General features: G+C 39.3%; 1 protein-coding gene across 23 annotated transcripts in view; it reads right to left on the reverse strand.

Moving 5' to 3' along the window:
* Nucleotides 1-21,318, reverse strand: part of EYA1 (EYA transcriptional coactivator and phosphatase 1) — a 239,039-nt gene that overhangs the window by 57,566 nt on the left and 160,155 nt on the right. For 14 of the 23 annotated variants that reach the window (XR_004644761.1, XM_034763099.1, XM_034763098.1 and 11 more), the window contains 4 exons: nucleotides 19,758-19,840; nucleotides 19,157-19,343; nucleotides 10,007-10,149; nucleotides 8,821-8,904 (listed from right to left, as the gene is read on the reverse strand). Coding sequence is in view for 22 of the 23 variants with exons in the window: in XM_034763099.1 (XP_034618990.1) it covers nucleotides 8,821-8,904; nucleotides 10,007-10,149; nucleotides 19,157-19,343; nucleotides 19,758-19,840 (497 nt within the window). In the remaining variant the exon portion in view is untranslated. The remainder of the gene's footprint in view (nucleotides 1-8,820; nucleotides 8,905-10,006; nucleotides 10,150-19,156; nucleotides 19,344-19,757; nucleotides 19,841-21,318) is intronic. The other 9 variants (XM_034763102.1, XM_034763100.1, XM_034763101.1 and 6 more) reach the window with 1 other exon arrangement.

Consider the following 21,318-nt stretch of genomic DNA (forward strand, 5'->3'; position numbering starts at 1 on the left):
AAAAACTGGAGGCTAAACCTATTAAAGTTCCCATTTTGAGTTGTCGTCAGTTGTACAATCTAAGCAGATTTAATAAAAAAAAGAGAAGTGTTCCTGCAATCCAGTTTTTATTATAAAATGTAATTCCTGATGAACTAATGTTTGGTTAATTGATTGTGTCGTGAAGCACTATAATTCTCTTTCAAGGTTGTATTTTGTATGCTCTTGGATATTCTTGAGAAAGCATTTTAAGCGACAGAGGGGTAGCCGTGTTAGTCTGAATCTGTAAAAAGCAACAGAGGGTCCTGTGGCACCTTTAAGACTAACAGAAGTATTGGGAGCATAAGCTTTCGTGGGTAAGAACCTCACTTCTTCAAAGTCTTGCATTTGAAGAAGTGAGGTTCTTACCCAGGAAAGCTTATGCTCCCAATACTTCTGTTAGTCTTAAAGGTGCCACAGGACCCTCTGTTGCTTTTTACAGATTCAGACTAACACGGCTACCCCTCTGTCGCTTAAAATGCTTTCTCAAGAATATCCAAGAGCATACAAAATACAACCTTGAAAGAGAATTATAGTGCTTCACGACACAATCAATTAACCAAACATTAGTTCATCAGGAATTACATTTTATAATAAAAACTGGATTGCAGGAACACTTCTCTTTTTTTTATTAAATCTGCTTAGATTGTACAACTGACGACAACTCAAAATGGGAACTTTAATAGGTTTAGCCTCCAGTTTTTTCCTATATCAATCAAATTAATAGGTTTTTCAACAAGATTTCTGAAATTCCCAAACATTTGTCTGTCACAAGACACCAAGCATTATTGGCAAAAAACATTATTGGAAAAAAGATCTGTTAATTTGGCAGCTTAATCTGACATTTCCAGAGAACAGAAAATGAAATCAAAGCTATTCTGAAAGAATATTTTGCAAAGAAGCATTTAGACATGCAGATGTCCAAATAATAAAGCTCTAACACACAGAGAAAATGTTTATACAATTCACCAACAAGTTGACACACAATAAAAAGTGAGCATTTTTCTAAGTTAAATAAATACTTCTGAACCCCTATAAAAGAGGATTTTAGTGTATTGCTACAACTGCATCATGCCAGTTTGTTGGCAATATTAAGCACTTTGCCCTTACAAATCAGTCTTGTATTTATATTTTGCATCAACAAAAATTTCAGAAGAGAACATTTTGATTCGTACCGCAAATGTGAAGATTCATCTGCTTGCTTTAAAGTATGAATCAAACTACTGTTTTTCCTCTTTTGTAATGCTGGTAGTTTCACAGAACTAAGTTTTATTTTATTTTCCTGGAAGGGATGTGTGTATGTAAGGAGTTAAGAAGGGTCTATATTCTCGTAGAAGCCCTAAGGATGGCTTTCTTTCTCACCACACATGCCATCTTTGTGGACAGTTATCTCAGCATCCTTTATAGTTCATTGGTATCATTTCTTATTTCAGTTGCAGGGATTGCTGTTCAATGAAGAAAAACACTCCCTCCTTCTAAGGGCTGACTGTTCTAGCCCCACAGAACTCCCAGCTCCTGCCAACCTAGGGAGCTGGGACACTGGAACTATGCACCTGACACTGGACTCCCACACGACAGTACAGATCACCAACGCCAAGCAGCACTATGGCACTTCAATAATAAAACACCACCACCGCCCACCACCACCAGATAACTGAACCAGTCCCATTCAAATGTTATGCTCATGCCCATTCGCGACCTTGCACGTTATTTGGGAAAACAATGAGAGATACTGGCTCTCCATAGTTGTTACAATGTCACAATCAAAACTTTTAAAAAAAAGGTCCCTAAAGAATATTGTAAAGAAAAGTTGATTTTGTGAATGATTAATTTTAAAAAAGTTGTTAAAAACACACACTGGAGTCAGAATAGGTATATTTTTAAATTGCATGATGTGGACCATTTAGCTCAAATGTTATTTTAAACTATAAAAAGCAACAGAGGATCCTGTGGCACCTTTAAGACTAACAGAAGTATTGGGAGCATAAGCTTTCGAGGGTAAGAACTTAAAGGTGCCACAGGACCCTGTGTTGCTTTTTACAGATTCAGACTAACACGGCTACCCCTCTGATATTTTAAACTATTACACACAACAGAGAGGGGTTTTCTCTCAAGCTACATTGTTAATTTAACTAGAAAAAATGTCACATCAAATCCCATAAATGCATGACATGAAGCAAAACAGGTTACTTTTAAAATAAAACATAAATCTTTGATTAAACACCAAATACTTGATTAGAAGGGTTGGTTGTGCCTAAAACTACACTTAGACTGCTGCCTTGGATACCACATTTAGTGGGCTATAAGGACTTCTCTATATTAGGGTTTTAGCCACCACTGTAGCTGCACTGATGTAACTGCACCAACAAAAAACAGGATGTGCGCGTCAACCCAGGGTGGCTTACAGCAGTGCAGTGTGTACTTTGATTAGTTACAATGGTGGCTAAAACCTAAAGATGACAAAGCTAGATAAGGACAGAATAATATATGATGCCGAGCCCTCTTTTGGAATTTAAAGCTATTAATTGCAAGGCAATTACTGTGAGATGTAACACAATGAAAAGAGGCTAACGATCTGTTCTCATTTATTAGGATTTGCAGTTCAATGTGAGCATCTTTTAAGGAATGGCCAAAATCAGGTGCAAATCTCAGAGAAACAAACCACTTAGTTGAAAGAAGAAATACCACTGTCGAATCTGTTAAACAGGCCTTTTCTTTTGAATACTGGCATCAGAGCCACAAACATTGTATATATGTCATTTGCCATTTCTACCCATTTGATGCCTTTGTCAGGGGAAAAATAAGAAGCTGAAAAACAGGAAAGATCACTCTGATTACACAGCTTTGCTTATTTTCTACTTAGGCTGACTGGTAACAATTGAAGGTTTAAGTGAAACAAGATTTTTGTTTTTCTTAAATCTTTAAAATATATAACACCCCCCGCCCCCGACACACACACACAAAATACGTAAAAGACTATCTCCTTAAAGTATCTAATGTAAAAGTTTGCACAGAAAATAGAAATACATAAGGGTCACAGCATTTCCAGTGCCATTCCAACTCTATATCCACCTGTGTCAAATTATCAATACTATACATGGGGCATCGACTTCTTCCCAGTTTCCAGGACCCATTCAGTAGGCAGCTGGCTCAAAACATCAGGTTTATGTGGATTCTAGCAGCTCCAATGTCAATTAAAATAACTGTTAACCACAAGCGTCGGGGCAGACAGATCTCCCTTTCTCTTTTACACTTAGTTTTTGCCTAAGAGCAAATTACAACATACTGTTGTTCCAAGAATATTTTTTTAGTTAGTACATTTGTATTATTATACTCATTTCAGACTGCTATTTTTGGAAATAGCAACATTTATTTCAATTGGGATGAAAAATGTCCCAGTCTTCCAGTTTAAATGCTAACACTAGAGTATGTTTATGATTTTGCTCATAAACAACATCTGAGGGACAGAGGAGAAAAAAAAGTAACAAAAAGATAAACTGAGAAGGTGACAAACGGAAAAGATGAAGGGAGAGCAAATGGAAAAGGGGAGCAAAAAACAGAAGACAAATAGTAGGAGAGAGGTAGAGACCAAGAAAAATAATATATTATCTGTTCAGCAACAGTTCCTGTCCTAGTCACAGGAATCCTCAAGAAGAGCTCACTCAGGCATTAGAAAAGTGGATCAAGAGGGAACAGACAGGTTACAGTGTTGCCATTTCTCACTATATTTAATGCTTTCCTTAAGATCCAGCTCCTCCAGTGCATTGGTTATGTGAGAACCTCAGATTCCATTAAAATTAAGTTTCTAACTCTCCTGGTTGTGGATAAAAGCTTGAAAATGGGAATCCTCAAGGCTTAAAAACCAGAAAGCAAATAAACAAAAAAATATTAAAATCTCATTATTTTTGGACCTGGATTATGATGTTTTTAACAGTTGGGACTGGTAATACTGATGTCAGAAAACTTAAAGACACCATCAACTGGGAAAATCAGATTTCTATCTAAAAATTATGTACCCATTACTGTCACAAGAAGCCCCTAAGATTACTATACATGAGGGAAAAGTATTTTCCCCTATTTTTTCCAGTTTGTTCACTGTTGTGCGTTTGACAGCACTTTGGTTGTGATCCAAAGTCCATGGAAATCAGTTAATATTTTTCCTATAACAGTTTAAATTGTGAAGAACTTGTGGGGCTAATGTAACATAACAAAGCACACATGAATCTAAAGTGCACATTTTACTATTAAAGCTGGAACCTGCAAGCCATGTACACACCCTGCTTATTCTAAGATGTTCCAATATTCTCTTCCAAAGCACAGACTACCTCGAATCACCATCTTCTTCCCATTACTTTTGTTACAACGGTTCCTTCTAATATCAAACATGCTTTGTTCCCACAGGTAACATCCAAAGAAGGTGGAATAAATTCTAAACTTGTTGTAATGCATGTTGCTTTAACATGGCCTAATTCTGCAATGTGCCAATGAGATCTAGTGTGTATTTACTGAATGGTAGACACATTCTGTCACATACGCATCAGTAGTTCAACTAAGCTACGTCTCAAGTAACTGGTTTCTATAGTGACTGAAGTGCTATCATGTGTCACTCATCTCCTTTTAACTTGCATATTCAGCTACCTACAGTATGTGTTTATGTCAAATTGCTACAAAATAATAAGTCAGGAATCAAACATCATAATTCATTATAAAATTATTAACCTACAGTTTTTGTCAGGAGAATTTAGGGTTCAATCATTTTGGGCTGACACCTAAATACAAGATTGGCATGTGAAATCAAACAAATATTTTGATAAAATTTAGGCATCATCACTGAAACTATAGGGTTTGATTATATAAACATTGCTCACATTGAGTAGCACTTGTAGTCAACAAGACTATTTTTTTGAATGTGTGTTACTCACTGTGACTAATAAACAAGTAGATTCCAATGATTAAGAACAATTTTATATATCTTAGAATACATCAGCCAATTTTACTTATAATTAGCAAAAATGAGGATTTATTAACATAGTAAACCAGTTGACAGAAGAGTAAACCAGTAAACTGAAAAGTAGTGTTTGACAATCCTACGCTAACCTTTTCACATAATAAAAAAAAAAAAACAATTACTAATTGTTCTTCGAGATGTGTTGCTCATGTCCATTCCATGCTAGGTGTGTGCACGATTTGTGCGCAACTGCTGGAGATTTTTATCTTAGTGGTATCCATAGGACCAGCTCTAGTGCCCTCTGCAGTTGTGCCCATATGCACTGGTATAAGGGTTACCACCAGCCCCACACCATCTCAGTTCCTTCTTGACAGTAACTTTGACAGAGGGGTAGGAGGGTAGGTCATGGAATAGATATGAACAACTCATCTCAAATAAAAACAGTTACAAAAGGTTAGTAACCCATTCTTCATTTTTCTTCTTCGAGTGCTTGCTCATGTCCATTCAATGCTAGGAGACTCACAAGCAGTGCCCCAGAAGTAGGCTCAGAGTTCTTGGATGTGCTGACTGCAACACTGCTCTTCCAACACGGGCATTGTCTTGGCCCTGTTGGGTGATGCCTTAGTGGAAGGCTAAGGAATGAACCAATGATCAGGTTGCAGCTCTGCAGATATCCTGGACTGGTACCTGCAGGAGGAATACAGCTGATGAAGCCTAGACTCTTGTGGAATAAGTGGTCACAATGGCTGGAGTTGGGACATTTGACTGCTCATAGCAATCCTGAATAGAGGCAGTTATCCAGGAAGAGCTTCTTTGGGATGACCGAGGTAGCCCTCTCATCCTTTCCGCTATTGCTACAATGAGTTGCGTGGATTTGTGGAAGGGCTTAGTTCTCTCAATATAAAAGGCGAGGGCCTGCCTAACGTCCAACGTATGAAGCCGACGTTCCTCAGCGGACTTTTGAGACTTTGGGAAGAAGACAGGTAGAAAAATGATCTGGTTGTGTGGAATTGTGACACCACCTTTGGTAGACAGGCCAGATGGGGGCGTAGTTGGACTTTGTCCTTGAAGAACACCGTGTAAGAAGGTTCCGATGTAAGGGCTTTGATCTCAGAAACCCTTCTGGCCGACATGATAGACACCAGGAAGGCAGCCTTCCAGGAGAGAAGCTGTAGGGAGCACAATGCTAACGGCTTGAAGGGGGGCCCATGAGCCTTGATAAGAACAGGTTTGAGTCCCAAAGGGGTGGGGTCAGCTCACGAACCTTAGGATAGAGTCTTTCCAGCCTCCTGAGAAACTGGATGTTTATCTGCTGGGAGAACACTGATCTGCCATTCACTGGAGGGTGGAAGGCTGAGATGGCTGCCAAATGAACCTTAATAGAGAGCCAGATCTTGGCTACTTTAGGTGGAGCAGATAGTCCAACATAGATTGCAGAGGAGATCTGGATGCAGAAAGATTCTGTTCAGAGGCCCAACAAGTGAAACATTTCCACTTGGCCAAGTAAGTAGCCCGGGTGGAAGGCTTTCTACTCCTCAGCAAGACCTGTTGAACCTGATTCGAGCAAACCTGTTCCTCAGGGTTCAGCCACGCAGCATCCATGCAGTCGGATGTAGGGAGCCAAGGTTTGGGTGAAGCAATGGGCCGGGGTCTTGTGAGATCAAGTCTGGGCGGAGTGGCAGTGTGAGTGGTGGTGCTGCCACTGAGAAGTCCAGAAGCGTGCCGAACCAATGCTGGCGTGGCCACGCCAGTGCTATCAGTATAACCCTTGCCTTGTTTCATTTGATTTTTAGAAGAACCTTGTGAACCAAGGGGATTGGAGGAAAGACATACAGTAGGTGGTCTGCCCAGGAGAGCAGGAAGGCATCAGAGAGGGAACCTGTGCTGTGCCTGCACAGCAAACACAGTAGTGATGACATTTCCTGTTCTGTCTGGTGGTGAATAGGTCCACCTGGAAGATGACCTCTGGGTGAAGAAACGAATTGTGGCAAGAGGAAAAGGCTCTGTTGAGGTGATCTGCCAGTATGTTTCAGTTTCCCAGGAGACGCTGTCACCACGAGGTCAATGCTGTCACAACGAGGTGAATTGCATGTGAATGGGAAACTGAATGTCCTTGTCTTTCCTAGCGTGGGGTCCGAAGTCCCTGCAGATCTGGCACTTACCTTTAACATGTGATTCCCCCAGACACTTTAGACATCGAGAGTGCGGGTCACTCACTGGCATTAGTTTGCTGCAAGAGGCACACGGCTTTAGCCCGAGGACATGGGAATGCCCAGCCCCTGGGGTGACAAGTGTCTTGACGATAGGGACGACTATTTACGCTTCTATAAATACTAACTCTAACTAAGAACTATGTAGATTAACTACAATAACTACACTCAAGAGGCCTTGCCACAACAAGAAGGATCGTTCCAGCAACCGTCACAGGCGGTAAGAAGGAACTGAGAAGGTGCGGGGCCAGTGGCACCCCTTATAGCAGCACATATGCATGTGATTCCTATGGATGCCACTAAGGGAAAAATCTCTGGCAACAGTGCCCATGGCGTGCACACACGTAGCATGGAATGGACATGAGCAAGCACTCGAAGATGAAAAACTGATATAGAATTATAACTTAAGAGCTTTATTTCAGTAGCAATGGATTCCAAGTTGGTCATCTTTTGATTTTATAAATCTTATAAAATGGATTGTAACCTGTGTGCAGTATGCTGCAAGCTACTAGACTATCTATTCGTTCACTTATTACTTCCAAAATTATTCCAAAGTCAAACATGAGAATTCCTTAACTACACACAAGCAATTAATGTGATTTTTTAAAAAACAGATAATATAATCAATCTGGCCTGTAACAAGACAGATTTAAATCAAACAAGAAACAGATCAGACTTCAATTGCAAGTCATTTTGTTTTATAAAAACAGAGAATTGTGAAATTTTTTCCTAGGACACATCAATTCACAAAATGCTTTCATTCACTTTACAACTGCATTTCTCTTGTGGCAAGTAATTGTGAAACCACTATTCCAAAATAACATTCAAAACTCCCCCTACACTTTTTAGGACATGAATAGCAGCAAGGTTAAACTCACAAGCAGACACTTAAAAATTAACAATTAACACTAAAATAAAAAATTGAAGTGTGGACAAAAATATTACACTAATCTGTCCCAGGCACAAAAGTAATTTTTCCTCACTTATAGCCTATTTGAGGCATTCAAATGTACTATTTCATTATTAGTGTACCAAAAGGAAATGCAATACCTTATCCCACAAGTCACTGAGCACTTCCTGAGAGGAGCTGAGCCTTTGTCACTCAGGGCTTCTCTTCACCATCGCGGAGATAGACGCTGCTGCAAACGATTCTGCAGGTGTCGATTTAGCGGGTCAAGACCCACTAAATCGACAGCAGGGCGCTACCCGGTTGACTCCGGTACTCCAGTTTCCCGATAAGAGTAAGGTAAATCGACTGGAGAGCGTCTCCCGTCAATGCAGCGTGGTGAAGACATCGGGGTAAGTTGACCTAAGCAATGTCGACTAGAGTAACTTAGTTCAACTTACCCCGTAGTGAAGACACGCACTCAGAAAAAAGCCAATGGGAGCTACAGACACTCAGCAGCCCCTATAATCAAACCTTTAAATGGCGCAATTATTGCTTCCAATAATGTAATTTTTCTCTTATAGAAGGTAGGGAAGAAATGGAGGTGAGAAAAGCCCTCTCTCTCTTAGTCTTTCTACCTACTTATACTTCAACATTAGTTTGTTTCTCGTGACATTCCCTTAACATACCGGTCCTTTCTGTGGAACAAAACACCTATGCAGCAGCACATTATGGTAAATTAGTTCCTTGACACTTACCCTCCCATATCTGTTAGCATAGGACCCTGTAAGCAAGGAATGAAAAACGATGATTGTCTCATCCAAATCCCAAATGAATACTCTCTGTAAAAAAAGAACCAAATCAATGTGTCCCTCTGTAAAGTTGATACTTGAATCAATAAGTGTACAAATGAGAAAACTTTACTGAAATGGTCACATACTAACATGATGGTTTCCTTACTATTTTCAGAAAAACTAACAAATTGCTCCAGAACGGAGTAAGACAATCTGCTAGTTTTGTAATACAATTACTACTATACTAAATTATTCTGTTAAAATATAAATATAGTTATTGTTAAATAAACAAAAATAGAATAGTACAGTACAGTATTCAAAAGTCACTTGTGGGGAAAATCTGAAATACATTAAATAAAGCAATTGAAAATGAAACCTATCAGATTTGAATCTTCTTCTGTATAGTATTCAAACTAAACAGCCTTGTTAAATTTCTATTCAGTATGACCTCTGAAACTAAAACAAAAGGGTTACATTTCTAAAGCACTTATTACATTAGGAGTTTAAGCCCACTTTCAACAGGACTTAGGCACTTTTAAAAATCTTTCCCACAATAAATTGCATCTTTCCCATTTAGAGCTAGTTGGCAATGTTATTTTCCCCCAAAATTTTGTTTTTATCTAAATTTTCCAAGAAAATTTTGACTTTTGGCAAAAATTCAAAAACCAAAATAAACATATTTCATCTCCCTGGACTGACAATACCTCCCATGATGTACAACCTTCTTCCTTGCTGCCAAGGGGAGCTAGTGGATCCTGGGAGTCCCTGGCCATGATGCATCATGGGAGATATAGTCTGGCCAGGGAGTGCAGCCCATCTAAGAGAATGGGGACACGAAGCCACTACAACACTAGGAGGCACTGTAGCAACATATCCAAATGAAACATTTTTGGTTTTGAGGGAAACATTTTTGTTTCCATTCATTTTTTTTTTTTTTTATAAAAAAATACCAAAGTTTTCTATGGAAAGCAGATTTTTTCATTAAAAAATGTGTTTAGCTGAAAACTCAATTTCCATTGAAAAAGAGTTTAGGTGGAAAATATTCCACCTGCCATATTGTCATTGTATTGCTGATCTGTAAATAAATCCCGCTCTTCAAAGCATTGTAAAGATAGCAGAGTCTACAGTAAATACAGGGTATATAACATACCTCCAGGTCAGAGTCAGGCAGTGGTGAAGGGTTATTGTTTCTTCTGCCTCGCCCACGTGACTTTCCATCGGAACTGCGACGCAATCTATCTGAATCAGAATCTTTAATGGGCGTTGATGGACTGTGGATTGTACTGTATTCTGCTGTAATAAAGAAATTACTTTCACCTTTCAGTTTAAAATCCAGGGGTCAATTTTACTTCGTTTTATTTATTTCTTTAGATTTGACATTAAAAAAATGTAACATCTGTACAAAAGCTCTGAGTGCACGGACAATAATTAGGTCTGCATTGACAATAATTAGGCCTACAATAACAACCAAGCAGCAATACAACTGATATAAAAATCAGCTAACTCCACCCATCAGCAGCGTTAATTAATCAGACAGAAGTAACAATTTACCTCAGCTAACTGACAATAAAAATGGAAAAAGCTCCAGAAGATCTTCACAACTCCAAATCATACACAAGAACATACCTCTTATCCGTCTCCAAAATCCCTATCAAAAATTTTTAAGTTTGTTGTAATTTGGAATAATTTTTTCACCTTTGTTAATCTCACTCTGGGCCAAATTTTCGAAACATCTCTCTACCATTATCTATACAATGACTAGTGAGTGCAAAGTCACAGTGCAAATGATATAGATTAGAATTCTAATATTAACCTTCACAACTTTTAAGAACTGGAAATTAATAAGACTATAAGTCACTTTTTTTGTTCAAAGGAATTATTTCTAAGTATAAAATGAAACAGAGGCAAAGAGTGCTGGATTGCTCCAGATAAGGATTAATTTTTTAAAATCGGCCCTATTTTTTTTACTCCTTATATTTTTGAAGATATTCTTCAAAGACCTCCTCAACACTGAGATTACTGGATGGAGTAATTTCAAAATAGGACACAGAATCTTTCCTAACAAATGCATGATATATTATGTTTCAGCAAAATGTATAAACAAAAATATTTACTATTGTTACACATGTAAGAAAAAGCCTGATATATGTTTTGCTGAAAACATTCCTGTGGCAAGAAAATATGTTTCTGATGTAAGCAGAGTCTGAATGAGCTCTCCCCTGACATCTAGTGGTGAGCTGTGGAAAAGGACTTCAGGAGCTGATCTCGTTTGCATGAACACACCCACCCTGCCTAGGTGCTCAGCATGATGGGATTGCTTGCCCAAATGATCACTTGTGGCTGGTGTTGGATCCCCAGTCTCCTTGTTATTGGGACAGGAGTAATAAAAGGTTGTTTTCCTTGTTGTGTGAACTGAGGGCAGCAGAACTGTACCTGGCATACCCCAACGGAGGGACTCGCCCTCAACTGAATAGCACTCGCTAGGCAAGAGATATGGGTTCCAAAGCCCAGTGAGTGGGGAGAGAGGTACTTGTACCGTGGGTCCTATCTTACGGTCCTAGACACCATTTGACTTTTTCTTGCCCCACAGTATAATAAAAGAGCTAATTTAGACTCAATTGAGAGTCTTGTTACATGCTACAGAGCTGAAATCACTCATACCTAGGTCTAAGTATTAGACCTCCTTTGGGACAGTGTCTCTGATGCAAGAGACTGGCCAGTGTGCACCAGCAGTGAGACTCCCACCACTAACAGCTGAAATCACTGAGAGCTGTGTTAAGTGTGGGGACTTGAAGACGTCTTGGCAAGTGGCCAGCCAGGCGGCTGGTGGAAAGGCACGGCAATCGGCCATTGGGGCAACGAGTGAGTGCCTGAACAATGGAGCATGTAAAGACCTCCTTACCCCCTCCTTTCCACCCAGGGTGGGAGGTGAACTCTGTGAATGAACCTCTGAACTCTGGGGCTGCACTGGACAAAGACAGCAACTGTGAGTAGGGTGCAGAGAAGGGATAGGCACATTAAAGGGACTTTTGGGTTGCTGGACTTAAGAACCTGAGGGGAAAAGGACACTGCCCAACTTACTTGGGGGTGGGTCTTTTGCTCATGGTTTATGTTTATGAACCTAGTTACGGGGTTTTCCCAAATTAATGCTGACTTACTTCCCTCCTTTTATGAAAAGCTTTTGCTACACTCAGACTCTGTGCTAGCAAGAGGGGAAGTATTGCTTCTCAGAGGCACCCAGGGGTGGTGTGTAATTGTCCCAGGTCACTGGATGGGGGCTTGAGCCAATTTTGTGTTACTGTTGAAAAGGAACCTCTAGATACTGAACCCGGCCCTGTTGCTGCTGGCGCCACCTGGCAAAGGGTTACACTATTCTTAACATCCTTAGGTTCAACAATATTGAGGTCTTGAACAATGTTAACCAAAGAGATATCATGTCATAGTTGCTGGAACTAGGAGTACTGGGGGTGCTGCCACACCCCGTGGCTTGAAGTGGGTCTATTATATACAGGATTTACAGTTTGGTTCAATGGCTCTCAGTACTCCCACGATAAAAATTCTTCCAGCACCCCTGTATCCTGTGCAAATTATTCTTTCTGACTGATTGCAGGGAGATGTGAAAATTTGCCTTTCATGAGATAAGTAGAAGGGTTTGGATGCTAGGTGGTATTTTGGATCTCTTTTTAATTCCTCTCTTCAGAATTTTAGTTTCAAAACAGTAACCTCTCATATTTCGCTTCCATGGCCATAATGAAAAGATTTCCAGACATTTCTCACGAAGGAAGTGAGAATTTCCATCATGCAACAACACAGATACTGATTTCTTATTTCATTGGACATCAAGATTACTCATTTCTCAAGTTCAGTAAGTCCTGATGCTCATATCAATATTAATTTAATATGTGCAGCAGTCTATCTGTATATAAACAAAGTGCTGCAGTTTGGATGGATGTATGGCAATGGTAACCCTTTCTCCTAATGAAAGGGTTAGATTAAGTTAAAGGTCCAAAAGCCTTTGAAGTCAATGCAACTACTCATATGAGTCAGAATTACTCAAACAAGTAAGGACTGTGTGTACTGAATGAACAAGGCTGATATTCTCTAAGACATGTATTTGGTCCTCAAATTTGTACTTAACTTAAACAACTAAATTAACCTGAAATATTCTAGAAGAAAAAACAACAAACCAGAATAAAATGTACAATGTTAAACCATATGAGAAAATCTCCAAAAGGGACTCAAGTCTGAAATCAGATTATTTTCATGTTGAACTGTAAAAATAATTCAACTGTATAAAGCAGATATGTGATCTTTGAACAAAACACAGAAGTCATTGTTGGATACAGTTATTTAATTTAAACTTTAAAAATATAATTTCCTAAACAATAGCTGGCACATGCATTCCAATATAAACTCCATTATATAGTACATTCCAACATAATACTCAAATTAATATTTTGACTGAAAACAGTCTTTTCCTGGGAGATGACATCATAAGTAATACATTATAATATATTAATGCAAATAAATGCTTTCAAATAATACTACTTCTCTACTTTTAAACTGACATTAAGCGTTAATTTTTTAATAGCGGTAAATTTTTAAAAAAAGTAAAAAATACAGTAAATCCGTGTTAAAAGTGTTCTGACCCAACACCAGACATTTGTTCAATAACACAAACAGAACCAAATCTTTCTAGAGGTGGGGCATGAGTTTCAGGGGTGATGAACACTTGCATTTCCTATAGACTTCAACTGGAGTCGAACCTCTGAAAATTTATTTAGCCATCTAACTTCAGGTACCTAATTTTTGAAAATTCTGACCATAGAGCCTAGCTGCCCAAGATGGTAAATTATTGTTTTTTGGGTACATACCGATTGTCCTAAATAAGATAACAAGTATATGTGGATAGATAACATGAGGAAAATGTAAATGAAGATTTAGTAAATGATAAGTGAAAACATATCTAAAGGAGCACGCATCGGTGTGTATGTGTCAGTGTAATAAAGATATGTTTCTACTTTCACAACAGACAAGTTCAGTCAAGCTTATTGGGTAGAAAATACTAAACACTATGGCCCAAATCCGGGATGGATGGTGATCTGTGTGGGTACTTTTAGAGGAATGGGGCACAATGGGGGCCAAGTCAATACAGGGAAACACCATGACCTGTGGTATGCAGGTGGTCAGACTAGAGAATTTAGGATTTTTTTTTAAATCTGTAAATGTAAATTCTTTGGGGTAACCATTAATTTGGGGGTCATCTAAATTTAAAATATTTGTCTATTTGCTTATAGCATGGATGTTTGACTAAATTATACTAGTACCATCTGGTTAGTGTTATCTCCAGCTTATTTTAAGTTTCCAGCTAGTCTTTGACTTAGCATATATCATTCTGTCATAATTTTACATTTATTGTGTTAACAAAAGTACAGGAATTTCCCAGACAATCAGCACAGTGGTCTATTTATCTCAGAATCTTCTCTCTTTCAGCAGCTTCAAAAGAAGGTGCAAGAAACCTTGTAATGGAAAGGTACTACCTACTGAAGAAGTTTCTTCCTACTTCCAATCAATGTTTTCTCTCTTCTAAATTATTTTTTTAAAATCCTACTAAAAATAACTATGGATGTTCTATCTCTATATATTTTATATTTGTCCTCAAGCTATCTTTGTTGCAACGAGTTCCTTGAGTTAATTATGTGTTGTGAGAAATATTTACTTTAATTGGGTTTTAAATTTGTTGCCTTCAGTTTAATTGAATGCTTCTTGTTCATTAGAAAAGGTAAATAGGAGCACCCAATGTACCTTCTCTATGCTCCTCATTATTGTACGTAATACCATTTCTTCCCGTACATAGTCATATATTATAAATATTTTATGTTCTATGTATATACTGTACTTCCCTCCTACATCTATATACTATATATTTAATCTTTTATGTTTATGGAAAAAAATCAATAAATAAGATTAAAACATTACTAATGTGCTATAAATATAGCATAGAACTTCACACTACAGCATATGTTTCTGTTCAGTTATTATGGAAAGGCTTTGCCTATATGAACTCTCGGCTCTGGTTCACTCAACTACTTCTGATTTACTGTTATGAAATCTGATAAGGAGAAGGAGTCATAGTGGCTTTTTATTTTGCAGCACTGAGCATGGCATGGTATTAAAGAAAAAAATGTTTAGCCTATGGAGATAAAACAGTAACCTGTGGTTCAGAATAATTTTAGCAGGCTAATAGAGTTATTATTATTATTGTTTGATGTTGCAGTGTGTGAGCAATATAAAAACAACCTGCAATATCTTTTAAACATACTATTTTATGGAAACCAGGAAAATCTCATAGGGGCCAATCTCAAGAATAATGCAACTCTTTCTTCTTGGAAATGTAACTTAATAAATTATGATTGTGGTTTCATGTAAGATAGGAGGATAACTCTGAGTTACTCACCATTTCTAAACTAAATTATTTAACACAGTATAAAATATAGAAAAGTTAATTGAGAACTGCACAAACCAAGGATATCTATGTCACAAACTATCATGATAGATGGATATGGGAGAGAAAATGTTTCCAAAGTAAACTTAAATATCAAAACTCAACAGAAATTAGTCATTTTCTAAACTGTAGCTGCTTTAAAATTATGCTTTTCCCTCAAGAGATTTTAAACGTTTTAGAATTAATACTCCTGTTACACAGTTGCTCTAGTAATGACTTGCCCAAACACTCCAGGGATTGCATGCAGGACAGGAACATGCTGTTCACACTTCAGTGGCTCTAGAATGAGGCACGGTGTACATAAAAAATTAGCTTGACCTAGCTACCTCGAAAATCCACACCCTTGAGTGATATAGTTAAGCCGACCTAACCCCTGGTGTAGACAGCGCTAGGTCGATAGAAGAGTTCTTCTGTTGGCACAAGAAGTGTCTACACTGAAGTGCTACAGTGGTGTAGTTCCAATGCTGCAGCTGTGTACTCCATCCCTGCTCCACCTCCCAAAATTTCATTTTTAAAATGCAGTAGAACCAAAAAGATGTGTATGTACATGAATAAGCCACCCCATAATCTTAATTGCAACCTTTTTGCAAGTGTTTATCCGTGTGAACAGTCCCACTGACTTTAAAAGAACTACTCATCTGAGTGAAATTAAGCACATGCACACGCTATACAACTGTGAGCTTAGACTGTAAGCATTTCAGAAGTGGGACCATGTCTTTTCTACGTTCTCTGAATGGCCTAGCACATTGGGGCCTACATACTCACGTGAATGTGTCTTTAAAATACTATGGGGGTTCAACTGAGGCATGCCATAAGCCCCGTCTAAGGGGCAGTACAAAGTTGCGTTGCCTTAGGCCAGGAACTAAATTGTGACTCAGAGTCACCGCTTGGATCCTGATTCCCTCCTTGTTTCAAGGTGGAGCAAGAAGGAAAACAACCTGTGCTAGCCCTATAGCCATACCAGCTCAGTTTTCCTGGCAAGCTCAGAGACAAGACTCCATTCATGCCCTGCCCCTGCACAAGAAGGGGTTAGAGGCCCACAGTGGGGTGACCAGATAGCAAGTGTGAAAAATCAGGACACTTTTTTTTCCAGCGGGTACAGTTATGTATACAAGACAAAGCCCCTAATATTGTGATGGTCCCGATAATATTGGGACATCTGGTCACCCTACCCTGCAGAGGCTTCTCTCCTTCCTTCACTGCTACCTGTGACACAGCCCCCTCACTTCTCTGCGTAGGGGATTAGGATGAGTTACAAACTTGCCTATAGTCATTAAATCCATAACACAAATATTTCAATTGCAAAGCTATCCCTGTCAACTTATCACACCCAAGAGGGAAGAACAGCAAGTGGAACAAAGGATATACTGTGGAGCAATGGCAGGGCTGGTAACAAATGCAACCACATGTATGGATTCCATTGTCGGAGAGTGAAAGAGAAGCAGAAAGGGGGCCGGATAGAGGACACAGGCCATCCCTGTAAAGAAAGCTACACCAAGAATTACTTTTCCACACAAGTTTATAGACCACACCTTATGGCAGGGGTTGTCAACCTTTTTCTTTTTGAGGGCTCCCCAGAACATGCTACAAAAACTCCAGGGCCTTGGGGGGGCGGGGAGCGCCTTGGGCATAGGTGCAGTTTGACTTCTATTTTGGGTGGGCAGGGGCCAGCAGGCGTCGAGCAGGTTCCGCTCGGCGGGGTCTGGGGAGGTAGTGCCACCTCCACCCCCTGACTTACCTCAGCAGGCCAACCCCGTCTGGGTTGTGGGGTGGGAGGGGCATGGCACAATAAAAAATTATAACTCAAAAGGTGGGGAAGCTCAGCTCAAAAAGTTTGAAAACAGCTCAAGGGGTAGTTAGGGGTTGAGTGAGGGAAGGGGGGTATCTCAGGGTGCAGGGAGAGAGATAGCTAGGGGCTGTTTGTGGGCAGGGAGGTAGCTAGAGGCTGTGTGCCAGGAGTGCTCCCCCTGTGGTAGATGCTCCCCGAGGGCTCTGCCAGCCACAGAGCCGGCTCCCCCTGCCCAAGCATCTCTTACCAGCTGCGTGAGAAAAGGTGACTGAGGAGCAGATTCAACCCCCTGCAGCAGCAGGAGATGAAGGAACACCGTGGCTGCCTGCTCCATGGCACCAGACAGAGCAGCAGCTGTCCTGAACTGCCCGGCTCTGGCTTCCTGCCTCCAACCTGGCCAGGGGGTGGGGAGAGAAGGAGGTGGAAGGTGGGGAGTGTAGTGGCCCGGGACTGCCCTGCTCTTGCACTGTAGTTTGGGGTGGGGCAACGTCTCCACGTCCCCCAACTCTGCCCATGGGCTCAGGGCTTCTGGCCCATGAGGAGCACCAGGGCTCCAGGCTCCAGAATTCAGCCCTGCTGCTCCTGGCTTCAACCCCGTGGGTGGTGCTGGGAATCAGGGCTTCAACCCTGGGAGAGGTGCTGGAGTGCTGGGTTTTAGCCACGGGGCTCCGTGGACCCCCTGAAAGGGTTCACAGACCCACTTTGAGAACCGCTGCCTTATGGTACCTCAGACAATTCCTCATTTCTCAGCGAGACTTTAGCTAGACACGGCTCTTTAAAAAAAGCAGCTGACACAAGACCTTGCCAAGACTTGTGGAGGTACTGTTTGAAAATGATATTATTAAATATTAAACCAAGCTTTGATTGTGCCACTAATTTTAAGTAAGGCAGCTAGGTCCCTTGTTTTAACTGGGAACATCACTTTTAAAAAGAAAAGCAACAAACAGTCTATACTTTCCCAATGCAATTAAAAAAAAAACTATTTACTGAATCAGAATTATATGGTAAATATATTTTAATAAAAGTTAATTGTTTGTTTGTAGTAAGGGGGATTTTTTTTAATAACCTTATACGCCAGTGAGACATTGAGAGTATTAAACAACAAACCAAACCAAAGCATAAGTAAAAAAAAAAAAAAAAAAAAAATAGGTGAATCCTGCTGCCTTCCATACACATTCACACGTACTGTACAGAAAGAGTCCTGTCTCCTTCTGTAACCTGCTTCCTTCCCAGCTCACCTTCACTAATTGTACAAAAAGACACAGCACTCCCTACATTTTCTTAAGCTATGGATTCATGCACAAAAACGACAGAATGCTGGCAGCTCACATTAAGAGATCACATTACCAAATCCATTGTGCATGTGCAAAGTATGTTTTTTTTAAGAACTCTTATAACTTTGCCAAATTACAATGGGATTTTTACCACACCACTGAGAAGCACATCTGCAACCTAGGAACTTTACCCTGGAAAATTTCAAGCTTCTGCCATCTACTATTGATATGCTTGAGATATTGGGGGAAAGGGGGGAACACACCTTTTTTCATAATAATGGTTATAATATGTGCAATATAAAGACAATCTTTCTAAGTGTACAGTGGGCTAAATCTTGAAGGCCTTTTCGGTTTTACTCATTATTTATTTATTTATTTATTTATTCATTCAGACAAAATTAATGGGATTTGCCTAAGTAAACATTGAGTATAAGGGATTCAGAACTTGGCCCAGTATAAAGGCTTTCCCCAAACCATAATTTAAAAAAAGTATTAGTAATATTGCAAATAAATAAAAATTACTGTGTATTTATCTTGAAAACCTTATTTAAAAATTCATCCTAAATTTTCTTAGCCAGTGCTCTATCAAAATCTGTGCAAGAGATACCATACATTAAAGATTTGGAAAAAACAAAACAAAACAAAAGCAACAAACCGAAACCAAACCAAAACCCCAAACCTTTCAACTAACAGAAATGTGGCCAATAGGGATAATAAAATCCATGTAATTACCTGCTGCAGGATCTGTAACTGCTTGACTGGTGACGCCAGATGGTGGTTCTTGAAGCTGGTATGTTGCATTTGTGGAAGGTGGTGTTGGGCTGGTGTTGCTGCTTGTCATATAATGTGACGGGTACGGTGAACTATTATAATACTGTGCATATTGACCCTGGCCAAAACTAGGATAAGATGGATATTCCTACCAGACAAAAAGCAACATCAGAGTTTTCTTTCAAGGTTTTGCTACTTTTTAGTATACATTCCAAAATATAAGTAAAAACACATGTCTGAGTTCCACTGTCTTCACTGGACTGTACACAGTAGAGCTGACAAACATGAGACTGTAAAAGTAAACCGAAATTTCACATACTTTTAGTAAATTTTCTTTCACAAACAGAATATTATTAGATATATTATTGCAGTTATGTAAAATAACCATGCAGCGAGTTCTTTTATGAGATAAAAAGTAGGAAAAAAATTCCCTTGAAATGACACTATCTTTCTTAGCAAAATCTAGTGAGCTTAATATTTTTGAAGGGGAAAGCATTGTGTGACTTGCTAGTTTGAAATACAGTTTTGTCAAACTTTCGTTTAATTTTATTTACAAATTTACCTGCTGTGAACTATTAAATCCAGTAGAGTTTGTGAGTGAATTATTTCCTGCATATAATCCTGATGATGTTGTAAAGCTGCTCCCTGAAATGAAATGAAAGATGATGTTAATTACTAAAACACTCTAGCTGAAAATAACTCCATCACAGCAAACTTGTAATACTTCCCATATGTTGACCACTTTGGTTGTCATCAATACTAAACATGCAGAAACAGGTAAAGTGATAATTCATTATTTTTGACCCCTATATTTCATTATGTAGTTATTGTACAAGAGGAGAAATGAATCTGATGGAACACCTGTAATTCACAGAATGGAATGGGATCAAATTTAGAAATATCTTTGGTTTGGTTTCATATAATGCCTGTCAGACCTAATGTACTCAACATTGACAAGTGCAAAGTAATGCACACTGGAAAAAATAATCCCAACTACATATATACAATGACAAGTTTTAAATTATTTGCTACCACTCAAGAAAGAGACCTTGGAATCACTGTGGATAGTTGTCTGAAAACTTCAGCACAGTCCGTAGCAGAAGTCAAAAAGGCTAACAGTATGCTAGGAACTACTAGGAAAGGGATAAAAAAACAAGACAGAAAATATCATAATGCCACTACATAAATCCATGATATGCTCACACCTTCAATACTGTGTTCAGTTCTGGTTGCCCCATCTCAAAAAAGGATATAAGGGAACCGGAAAAAGTTCAGAGAAGAGCAACAAACATGATCAAGAATATGGAATGGCTTCCGTACAAGGAGAGACTAAAAAGACTAGAAAAGAGGCAATTAAGGGGGATATGGTAGAGGTCATGAATACTGTGGAAAGAATGAATACAGAAGGGTTATTTACCCTCCCCACAATACCAAAACCAGGCGGCACCTGACTAAATTAACAGGCAGATGGTTTATAATACTTTTTCACACAATGCACAATTAACCTATGGAATTCATTGCCATGGGATGTTGTGATGGCCAAAAGTATAACTGGGTTAAAAAAAGAACTAGATAAGTTCATAGAGGATAGGTCCATCCATGACTATTAGTCAAGATGGTCATGGATACCACCCCATGCCCTGGGTGACCCTGAACCTCTCACTGCCAGAAGCAGGGAGGGGAAGACAGGGTTAGATCACTCCAATTGCCCTGTACACTGTGTACAGAGCAATTGTTCTGTACACTGCCCCTGAAGCTCTGGCACTGGTCACTGTGGGAGACAAAATACTGAGGTACATGGACAATTGGTCTGACCCAGTTATGTTCTTACTTAACAATGAGCTTTTAAAGTTCTTTTAAAAATAATATTGCAGTACCCATAAGCCTGATTGTGAAAGGTGCTGTGCACATACAAATCCCACTGAGGTCCATAGGAGTTGTGGGTCCCTAGCACATCACAGAATCAGGCCAAACGTTGTCACTGATTGAGAACTGACATTGTTCTCAGTGCTTTACAAACACAGAGGAAGACTCAGTCCCTGCTCTAAGCCGTTTACATGCTTGTCCAGTTGTGAAAGCCATTATGGTTCACTAATTGATCATAGATAGCCTTGGGCAGTAAA

Source organism: Trachemys scripta, chromosome 2 (assembly GCF_013100865.1).
Source record: "Trachemys scripta elegans isolate TJP31775 chromosome 2, CAS_Tse_1.0, whole genome shotgun sequence".
Classification (NCBI taxonomy): Eukaryota; Metazoa; Chordata; order Testudines; family Emydidae; genus Trachemys; species Trachemys scripta.